This window comes from Amphibalanus amphitrite, unplaced genomic scaffold (genome assembly GCF_019059575.1).
Source record: "Amphibalanus amphitrite isolate SeventyFive unplaced genomic scaffold, NRLGWU_Aamphi_draft 001813F_arrow, whole genome shotgun sequence".
Taxonomy (NCBI): Eukaryota; Metazoa; Arthropoda; class Thecostraca; order Balanomorpha; family Balanidae; genus Amphibalanus; species Amphibalanus amphitrite.
In genome coordinates this window covers 95,883-106,521 of record NW_024883306.1, presented here as the reverse complement: position 1 = coordinate 106,521, position 10,639 = coordinate 95,883, and the positions used below count along the sequence as shown (strand labels likewise).

The 10,639-nt window shown below is 45.6% G+C and overlaps 1 protein-coding gene across 2 annotated transcripts; it reads right to left on the bottom strand.

Moving 5' to 3' along the window:
- Positions 1–2,660: 2,660 nt before the first annotated feature.
- On the bottom strand, positions 2,661–10,639 carry LOC122375299 (secernin-2-like). Of its 2 annotated transcripts, none has more exons than XM_043354601.1 (9): positions 10,483–10,639; positions 8,925–9,091; positions 8,392–8,579; positions 7,896–8,095; positions 7,385–7,512; positions 6,612–6,693; positions 5,980–6,077; positions 4,759–4,920; positions 2,661–4,378 (listed from the first exon to the last, which is right to left on the bottom strand). In XM_043354601.1, the coding sequence occupies exons 2-9, from the start codon at positions 9,084–9,086 to the stop codon at positions 4,151–4,153; spliced, it is 1,248 nt and encodes a 415-aa protein (XP_043210536.1). In that variant the 5' UTR covers positions 9,087–9,091; positions 10,483–10,639; the 3' UTR covers positions 2,661–4,150. The 2 variants fall into 2 exon arrangements, with proteins under 2 accessions (XP_043210536.1, XP_043210537.1); XM_043354602.1 differs by having other exon boundaries at positions 10,395–10,563.

Here is a 10,639-nt window from a genome sequence, read left to right as displayed (position 1 = left end):
CCAAGCACGTCATGTGCGACAAAAGTGTTGCACAGCACAATCTATTAGTCTTGAACGACTTATGGATTCATATCCGCAATTTATCAGACTACTTTCATATCGGTGAACCAGAGGCTGACAAAGTGGTAGGGCGTCGGATCCGTGGTGTCGCGCAACAAGCTCTGCTAAAGCATGAGCCCAGGCCATTAACCAGCACACCTCATCGACCTAAGAAAAAGAATATGGGACGGGGAGCTCACCCCACAGATCTTGATTTGAGGTCCTAAGCAATGACAGATCTAGTTTTTCCTCATTTTATTCATTTTGAGGTCATGGATCTAAACATGATTTATGTTCAGACCAAGTCCAACAGGTAATTTCATTGGGAAATATTAACTATAATAAAACCAAATCTGAACCCTTGAATGGAAGAAGCAATGTGCATTTAACAGCTCTAAATATTGATACAAATATAATTATGATTCTACAGCAAAATCAGATGAATAAATGGAAATATTTCATCTGTTTTTGCTTTAGAGGATGTCTATGAAAATGATATGTATCCATCCTGAAATTGATGTTTGCTGAGGCATAAACTGATTGAAAAAGATGATTTCAATGGCTAACATGCAGCATCATGCAGCAACTTGACAAACAATAGGAAACAAGTCTTTACCAGAAGGAGTGTAACAGGCTCTCTGACCTCTCCCTGCCCTGGTTAGCTTAGAGAAGGATGCTTCCAAGCCTTAGCAGAGGCAGCTGGGGCCAAGGGGCTTGAGGCAAATTCTTCAATTGATGACTGAGTGATAATTATTTATTTTTCCCTCAAATAGACAACTGTATTGCCTATTTACAGGCAAGCTCCTGCTCCTCCTCCTCCTCTCCACAGTGCAGACTTCCTCCTTAGAAGTCTGCACTGTGGCTGTACTGAGGGTTCACCCCGCTTCTGTCGGACTCGGCACTTGGCATAGCTGAAGATGGCAGCCTTGAGATTGGTGTCGGTTAGCACTGAGAAATCAATCTTGATAGATCCCTCATGAAACCAGGATCATGCTTTTACCAATCATGCTGATGCTACCAAGTACCATGGTGGGTGGACCATGTTTCATACTTAGAACAATAATCACACACATCACACATGTCCCCACCTTATTTTCAAGGACTGTAACATAAATAATAAGTAAATCATCATCATATCATACAAATGCAATTAATAATTTCAAATGAATATGAGTGTCCTGGACCCCTGCGTAGCTGTAACTTAAATCCCACGGCAGAATCATGTGAATGCAGTATGCACCTTTACCTTAATTCATTTTACATAACAAGGACAAGAGGCATGAGTCATGTCAGTCTTATCTTGTATTAATTTAACTGATGGCCAAGCCAGTCAGTAACAAAACCATTTTAACTTGGACATCATTGATATCATCTGATACTCATTGCATTGAGCAATCGGAATGTGACTGGGCACAAAAAAAAATCCAAGTTAAAGTAATGAAAACTAGGAACAAAGATAGCATTGCCTTTATTTACATCAAATCATTCAGTAATTCTGAGAGGCTTGAGGTCAGTCTCAACTGTCTCAGTCTGCTACGCCACAATAACAAAGAGACTTCACCAAGGTGAGCACGAGTAGTTCGATACAGCTTCGACTACTTCAAATATTGAAACACTAGCCAAATATAATGCAGAGCATACAAACGAATAATTATTCAAAAGAAACGGACTTACCTTTGTTCCAACGTCCCCTTTGTTGTGTTAACCAAGCGACGCCAAGGTCGCGCGCTGTGATGACTGAGGAAATGTTTTGATTCAAGGTACAGCTAAAAGCCAAGCGATAAAACAGCTGATTCGCAGTCAGCTGATCCATGTCATTTGTGTTTTCTTTTATTCCCCCACCCCCCACGATCAGCCGCATGACATTGGCTAGAGGGGCTAGAGGTAAAAGTAAATAACAAGTATAATAATTGTCATATTGTACTTTTTCATGTTATATTCTTTCACAATCTTTTTTTTACTAAGCGAGCTGTCAGATATTTGTCGGGAATGTCACCGGCACCATACCGGCACACACTAACCCTATATGTATCTTTCCTTTTGCCCACAGGAAGCCATGGTCCATCAAAATACGTCAAAAATAGGTATAGCTTATGCTTCGATGAAAATCGCCGTTCCGTCTTTTCCATCATCAGGGCATCATTCCATCTTTCTCATGTCCAGGGCTGACCACCTGATCTGGGTTGGACGGTCACCTTCATCCGGAATGATTGTAGGATGACCGCGTCACCGGAACGACTCTCAAACAGGCGTGCAGCCGGGTGACCATTGGCAGGCGAGACTACTGTAACGAGCTAGCCCCTCGTTAACCAGGGCGGCCGCCCAAACCAATGTCTCGTCTCCCCCAGTCCCCCTAATCCTATCATCCGTCTGACTCCGGAAAGGTCTCGGCAGACCAAAAGGGCCATTTCATAAAAACAAAACCAACACATCGAAGAACATAATCCAAGGTTCGGACACCAAATTTTCTATAAATGGTTTCAGCGGACTGGGTAGTACAGGGGAGGTTCAGTACAAGATACTCATAAACACCGGCGAAGGATCCTGCAGCCGGCTGCGATTCTAAGCTGGCATGACGTCATCAAGGTTCACGAAGATGGACCGTACCAAACCAAACACCGTTACCGTGCTGTGTGTTTATTGGACATAACGCTGAGGCAATGCCACTGAAGCAGCCGTCAAAGTGGGACGGGGACCGGGCGCGGGGTGGGAGATTGCCAACACAGGGCTGCTCCGGCCGCGCGCGCTTCACCCGCTCCACGCTTAGCTTGCCAGGAATGTGCCCTTGTCACCGTGACAACCAATTAAAGCGAGACAGACTAGACAGAATACACCAATATCACGCGTATCACCGCATATCAAGCCGACCTCGAACCTCAGTGCACAGTTCGAACAAACTGCAATAAAAGTAGCCATCACCGATCACCCCCGGTGCAATACACATTCTAGATACCTGGACCACTCCAGAATCGGATGAAAACATGCAAACTAAGTCAAACCAGACCCATTGTATACAGATCTACGATAAATCATATCTACTAATGTGTACCTTACTACATTTAAACCGCAAGGAGGCATTCCATTTTGGCTTCATACACCAAAATGTGGCAAGATCAGGAGACAGCCCCGGTTTCCGCAAAAGCAATATCACATAAATGAGCCATCACATGGCTAAGGAACAATTAAGTACCCAGACAAGTCCAGATCACCAAAATGCAATTACAAACACCGCACAAACAAACACTATCTGAAACCTTGTCCAATGATTCATGTCTAAGTAAAGACATTAGCTCAGAAAGTAAGGCATTTATCGTTATTCCGGTACTTCTTGATGCCGAAACTGAAAATTTCTAACCGCAAAAGTTCGTAACACACTGAACAACAAAAATCACCATATCCCGACTTACATGATCGAATGGTAGACTCAATATCGGTGCAATAATTCGGCTGGGAAAGAGCACGCTGCCAAAATTCTAAGCTCAGATATAATGCGGTGAGGGCTTCACAATCAGAGCCCATAATGCAGATCTTCGTGAGAGGGAAACGGGCGAACACAGACGGGTACAATCAGCCTGGTCGGCGCATTTTGATATCGTGTCACACTTTCGATGTTGCTGGTAGCAGCACAAATGCTATCGAAACTGCAATAGCTACACCACACACAGCACCGGCCACCGAATACGAGTTTCAACCTTAATGCTGCTTTCCTAAATGCGGACGATGATGACCATTGACCAGTCAATGCAAATTCCAAAAGACCCATGAAATAGCATAATGTTGTAAACATTGTGATAGAGTTTTGGTGGCGATGTTGCAGTTGGGAGAAGCATTTTGCAAGAATGGCAAATAAACCTTCATAAGCAGAGGTTCCAAGCTAAAGCGTCTCAACGTCTTATTCCCTGCCATTTCTGCAGATATGCCGACCTACATTCCTTACAAGCAAAAGTGCCACCCTATCTTCCACCCTACTCACTAGTTCCACTCCCGTTTTAAAGAACTCTCTCCATTCTCAGATCAATCCCTCTTCCACGCATGTCCGCAGTTTCCGTCCGTCCTCACTCAGCCGGTCTTCAAGTTCCCCTCCCGCGCCTGCCAAAGCCACCCGCTGCGCCTACTTGTAGAACTGCAGCTCGCTTTCGATGCAGTCCTTGAAGAGGTCGCAGAGTTCGCCCGCCTTGTCGGCCGTGTACTGCTCGAGGAACTGGTCCAGCTCGGGCACACAGCGCTGCTCGAGCACGCGCACTTCGTCGTGACGCTCGGGTCGGGCGCGCAGAGCCGCGGCGTGCAGACGGTACAGACGGTGAGCGCGGTCCACCGGCCGCTGGAAACGCGGCACCGTCTGCCGCACGGCCAGAGAACGACAGGTTAGTTAGGTGAAGATGGATACTGATCGGATGGTTTACTACAAATAACGAATGGGACATTAAGCACTTCAAGGTCAAGGCACACAATCACAACCATAATTAATTTATTCCCACCGCTATGCATAAGTCAGAGAAATCTCACAAAAGCGGGACGATGTTTCTACCTCCAAATACAACCCTCTATCCATTTCATCATCAACAACATAGCAAAACAAAGCTGTCTCGCTGGCTGCCTGACGCACCAGGGCCCACCATTCACCAATCCATCCCACAGCTTCGCCACAACCAAACCCCATCACACCTGACCCTACCGAGCGCCACACACCCCACCCTCCCTCTCCAGCGGTCCTCTCACCTTGGCCGGGTCGTTCTCGATCTCTGGGCTCTGGATGTGGGGCGACACGCGCGCCCCATCCACGAACACAAACGGTTTGAAGACGGAGCGCTGCGGGTCGGGGGTGCCCGTGAACCAGTGGCAGGCCGGTCGGGCCGAGTCGGCAGGAGGCAGCACCGACACCTGAGGGAGGGGGAGATACAGTCAAACGCGGTGGGGTGGATGGGTGACGTGTTGATGTCTTCAGGCATCAAGAAAAAGGTTGTTGGTCAACTGCGCTGCATGACAGCATATTGTGCTTGAAAGGCACCTTGTGCTAGAAAGTCGTAAGCAGCTTCCAGGATTCCCAGTAGTCAGTACCAAGCAAGTATATTAAAAAATTCAACAACGTAACTCTAGGAGCATTCGCTCAACTTAAGTAATTCCTTGAATCAATGGCAACCAGCATACACATTACACACTACACAAACATTTCCGCGACTCGAAAACGACCTGCTGTAATAAAAAATGAGCCAGACACTTCAGTCAAACGATACAAATACGAAACCGAATGAGGTAACGGAAACGCAATCAGCATTTCAAACAAACCGTGACTCGCAGCTCCTGCATAGCTCAGAAGCCCCACAGTTCATCCCGGTCGAAGGTTAGGAGTACAGGCTGAGCTACACTATGCGTGACCGTCCAGGAAATTACGTGCGTGATCTGCAGATCCGTGATTGCGAGACTCCCTTGACATCGGTTTCTGCGTTTTTCCAGAATTTCCGTGAATTATTGTATAACGCTGACGTAAAAATAACAAAGTTCTAACAATTGGTTTCGCAACAAACGCTTAAGTCTGCTGTCTTCTATATTATTTTATCGATAAATAGTTTATTTTGTTTATAAAACATCAATAACACATTAAAATTAAAGAAACAATTATTAATTACGTCACTTGGATTCATACGGTGCGCCACCAAGTGCGCCAACAACTGTCTCATATCACGCAATCTCGCAGATTCTGCAAAAAAGTTCGTAGCTTGAACATCCTGACCGTCCTGACTATCCAGCATTTCCTGTACTGAACGTCCCGGATTTCCTTGACTGAATCTGCGTGACCCCAGTGTAGCCGACCCTGTGTATTTCCTATCAGCTGAACTTGACCTGCGTACCGATTTTCTGCAAAACCCGCAAACACGCAGATCACGGACACAGAATCCCGCATAGTGCAGCTAAACCTTAAGGAACTCGGCGGTGACTGACCTGACTGGCTGCCGTGTGGAAGGCGTCATCGTACGGACGACAGATGCCAGAGGGCTCGTCCCGCAGAACCGTCAGCATGCTCTCCACGTCAAATTTGCCTGTGAGGGAGAAAAAAGAATGTGTTAGATACAATGGGGATTGGGGATGGTATTACGAGTAATAAGCATCATGGAATGAGCAGGGGCGGCTAGTTGACAATATAAGCAAAAAAAGTGAGATGATTATCACATAATCATCGGAAATGAGTAGCGGGAAACAGATATCAGCCAAGAACTAGACTACCTAAATAATCTAAATCATTATCGAGCTTGAAAGATTAGAATGCCGATTTGTGGAAAGTAAGCAATAATCGGGTCGAATCGAAACAGGCAGTTATCGGCTGTCAGGCAGCCAGTGCCGCCGTGTGCTAAAAATCACGGGAATAAATCGATAAATCACATCGACAGGTCACAGAAACCTTGTCAACAAGGTCAACAGCCAACATCTCAACACACCAACGCACATACATCAGAACGGATAGTTGCAGTTAGCCTGTCGCAGCAGCAGGCAGTCGCGATGAAAGGAAACTAAAGCACACTCCACCCTATAACGGTGATCGTTCAGCGCCGACGGTAAGCGCCGCAGCTGCTTACCGTCGGCAGCGAGCTTCTCCATGAGTTTGCGCCCCTCGGTGAGGCGACTGCAGCCTTTCCATTCTCCATCCATTGCAAACACCTGCCGAAAACGGGGGCAGCGTGATTGGTGCTTATAACTAGTGCTTGTGATTGGTGAATTATAATGATGTGTTCGATGATTAGACTTTATCATCAACCATTACCAACACAGCAGGGCGAAATAACAATACATCGGACAGCAATACATCGGACAATACATCGGACAACAATACATCGGACAAATTAACTGCAAAGTGGAAGCAAAATACATAAAATGCCTGAAATGAAGATGGAGTAAGAGGCGGAATGTCTTCCCAAGCCACTAAAGGAAATCAATTTAAGGAGACCATATCAGCGGCGTCCGATCATGCATCAGATCGGACATGGCAGCAGATTGGCAGCGGAATTACCCAATTGAAATTCAAATTACGGAGAGCATGGCGCTATAAATTTCGTCGACATCAGGGTAATGTTGCGGCCACGCGAAATAAATGACTTTCCGCAGCAGCGACATCTAAAACCTTATAGAATCTTCAAGTACATCTCGAGAAGGAAAGCAGACAACCAAAACGACGCATCACTACGAAGTAGCGCAATGATAAGAAGCCACAAGAAATAACATCTTACTTGGCAGTTTCAAATGGCGTTTAGATTCATTTTGACTCGACCATTTAAGTCGAACTACCTAAAACTATTCAAAGCCCATTCGAAGGCCCCGCTCTGACCTCCCAGCTGCGCCCCGCCTCCCGCACCTTTTTGAAGCTGAACTCTCCGCTGCCGTCCCAGAGTCCGCGTGACTTGGCCTCCGACTGCAGGTCCGGGTGCTGCAGGTCCATCTCCGTATCAATGGTCAGGCAGTTGCTGATGTTGGCCACTCCAGCTGCGGCGGAACGCAGGGAGGGGAATGTTACTGACTGCCGACTGGTCACTAACCAGGCGCCAGAGCGAACAAACAGCAGGAACATGCAATTGCACAATGCACAATATATGACACGTTGATGATTAAACGATTGATTGAGATCCACGCAATGCATAAAAACGCTAAAAGGTCACCGGAAGGAAATGACTGAAAAATCATTACTTAATTTCAATCGGAAAACGGTCGATAACGCCAATCAAATAATAAAAAAGAAACTATTATGCCATCGCCATCGCAAGAGCATAGAACACAGTATACAACTATACATACAAATTACAGAGGCCTCTTGTTGCTGGCTATCTTCTCAAAATTTCTCTGAGCTCGGCCTCGTCCTCGCCACTCACCGGTGATGCGTTTGGCGGCCCACAGGTGTCCGGCCGTCTCCAGGACCCAGGCCTCGGCGCGGTCGGCCAGCAGGAACGAGTTGTGATAGACCAGGCTGGTGTCCGTGTCCGAACACGCACCGCCCTGGCCGTGAGCCGCCAGCAGGGCCGTGATGACCTCACAGCCCTCACGGGCAGTGGCCGCACGCTCCAACGCCAGACTGCCGGTAAAACGGAGGGGAAAATGACAACACCGAACAATTGCATATTAGAGTTTCGTCTTTCAGACAACAGCACTGAGCGCATTAACACGAATTTACTTTACATTATTTTTTTCCTGGTAAAGGAAATTACATATCTTGATTTATCTGGTCAAGAATTCCTCAAACTGTAAATATAGCAGTACCTATTCACATAAATAAAAGCCCATTTATCAGATATCCTAGTGACAGTCACTCGCTGTCCGCTGGGAGCTTTTTCCTGCAGATAACGATGCCTACCACCGGGCTCCACTTACCGGACCAGGTCCATGCCGAGCAGTTTCTCGGTCTTATCGTCATCCGACTGGAGCCGGGTCCAGACAGCCTCGTTGCCCACGCAGAGACCGTGCTCGTTGGCGCCCATCTCGGCACCCCACATCCAGGCCGGTCGGCTGAGCACCACAGCGTGTGTGGAGGCTGCCTGGTCTATCTCGATGTAGGTGCACTGTGGGTGTGACCATGAACAGGGTTAGATGAATGCTATTGAGACTTGAGGTTGAGGGAGACAGAGAGAAGAGAGGTGGAGAGAACCAGGCCAGCAAATGGTAGGCATCACTTGCCTTTAATTTGGAAAAGTGGAATAATGAATTCATGGCTGTCTGCACTTCTGCAGTAATGACCACTTTGCTAAGGATGCTTGTGATTTTTAGCTTAGTAGGGTTCATGGCAAATGAAGATATTGCAGTCAGCCTCTTGAATAAACAGTGGGATATAGATTGTGACTTAACTGGCCTTGGGGGCAGCCTCAAGGGACATAAAGAAAGGTGCTGGGTAGATTGCCTGTACTTGCCTGTACTTTGGAGCCTGCCTCATGAGTGGCAGCAGGGAAGTGTAGCACTTCCTGCACTTCACCCTGTGGTCTGTCAGAGTTCTTGCCAAACACAATGAAGCCTCTGTTTGTAGCAGGAGGCAAGGCCACAAAGGTGTCACAGGAGACCAGAGAGTCAGCCATTGTACCTGAAACAGGCATAATGGGTAACATAATTGAGCAATCAGCATTCTGGTTGGAATTACATAACCTGTAAAATTTCAACTGCATGAATCAGCCTGACACCTCCATATTATTTAGTATTTACTCACTGCATCAAAACTCATGCAAGTGTTATGGCCTACCAGCTCATCAAATGAACTGTAAGTATGATATGAAGTTCTTTGGAAGTCAATTCCTTGGGAAGCCAACAGACATGAATATTAATTTATCAAGCCTAATCAAATCAAACTGTGTTTGCTTGCAATACTATCATCAAAAAGCACACACATCCCATATATGTTATGCATATAATATTTTGGACTGAATTTACATAATGAAAGTGATGCTGAAATTTACTCTCTGGAATAATAGGCACACTGGCAAAGGCTGAGAAGCTTGTTTAAAAAATAAAGCTAAATGACAATTTTAACAATAAATAGGTACCTAAGCCATTGTGTTATGTGTAAATGCAAAACTTTTGCTTTCCAGAAAGCAACAATTTTACCTAATAATATTCTTATAATGGCACACCATAAGAACACCAACAAGGGCAAATAATCACAAAAAATTCATGCATCCCCTTCATATAAAATGATCCCCGCGATGAGCTCAGCCTACTAAATACTAATCTCAGTCGGGGAAACTATGGTAAAATCTGCTATTTTTAGCAGTCTGCTATTTTTAGCAGAAATCTGCTAAAAATGGGTACGCATGTGACGTCATCGTACCCAAATATAGCTGATTTGGGTACGGCCCCATACAAAAGCAGATCTGCACCCTAATAGAAGCAAATGCGCATCAAATGCCTGGCAGATTCATGATGAGAATAGAGCTGAGAGTGTTCTCTGCTATTTTTGTTCAGATCCGACTATTTTCAAATTCATTATTTGAAAATAGTCGGATCTGAACAAAAATATCAGAGGACATTCTCAGCACTATTCTAATCATGAATCTGCCAGGCATTTGATGCGCATTTGCTTCAATTAGGGTGCATATCTGCTTTTGTCGGGGGCCGTACCCAAATCTGCTATATTTGGGTACGATGACGTCACATGCGTACCCATTTTTAGCAGATTTCTGCTAAAAATAGCAGACAGCTAAAAATAGCAGATTTTACCATAGTTTCCCCGACTGATCTCGATTGCAAATCATAACATTCCAAAAATGTTTAATGATGTGCAAATTACACATGCAATGAAACAGATTGAGAAAAACAAATCAATGTTCTAGCAGGAATGCCACACTCAGACAATCATGATCACCAAACTTGAACTGATAAATTTTGAATACCTTTTCAAGCTACTGATAGGCTGCAGTGGTTGGTACGGTTGGTACCTATATAAATCAATTAAGCAGCAAATAGCACTAAAACACTCACCCTCTAATAAATTCTGCAAAAAGCCCAGCTGCAAAGGCTGCAACACTGCAATACGGCAACAATACGGCAATCGGCGACAGAAATGCAACAAAATAAGCGAAGATGGCGCGAGTGCGACACTGGGCGGTACCCTATTCTGTTCTAAGGACTACCAGAT

Excerpts from the sequence above, each read along its gene's own strand:
- LOC122375299 (XM_043354601.1), bottom strand. The coding sequence starts at position 9,086 with ATGGCTGACTCTCTGGTCTCCTGTGACACCTTTGTGGCCTTGCCTCCT. Across the intron at positions 6,694-7,384 it reads GAGAGTTCAGCTTCAAAAAG|GTGTTTGCAATGGATGGAGA; the intron begins GTGCGGGAGGCG and ends CGTTTTCGGCAG. Across the intron at positions 6,078-6,611 it reads GGAGAAGCTCGCTGCCGACG|GCAAATTTGACGTGGAGAGC; the intron begins GTAAGCAGCTGC and ends TCTCCCTCACAG.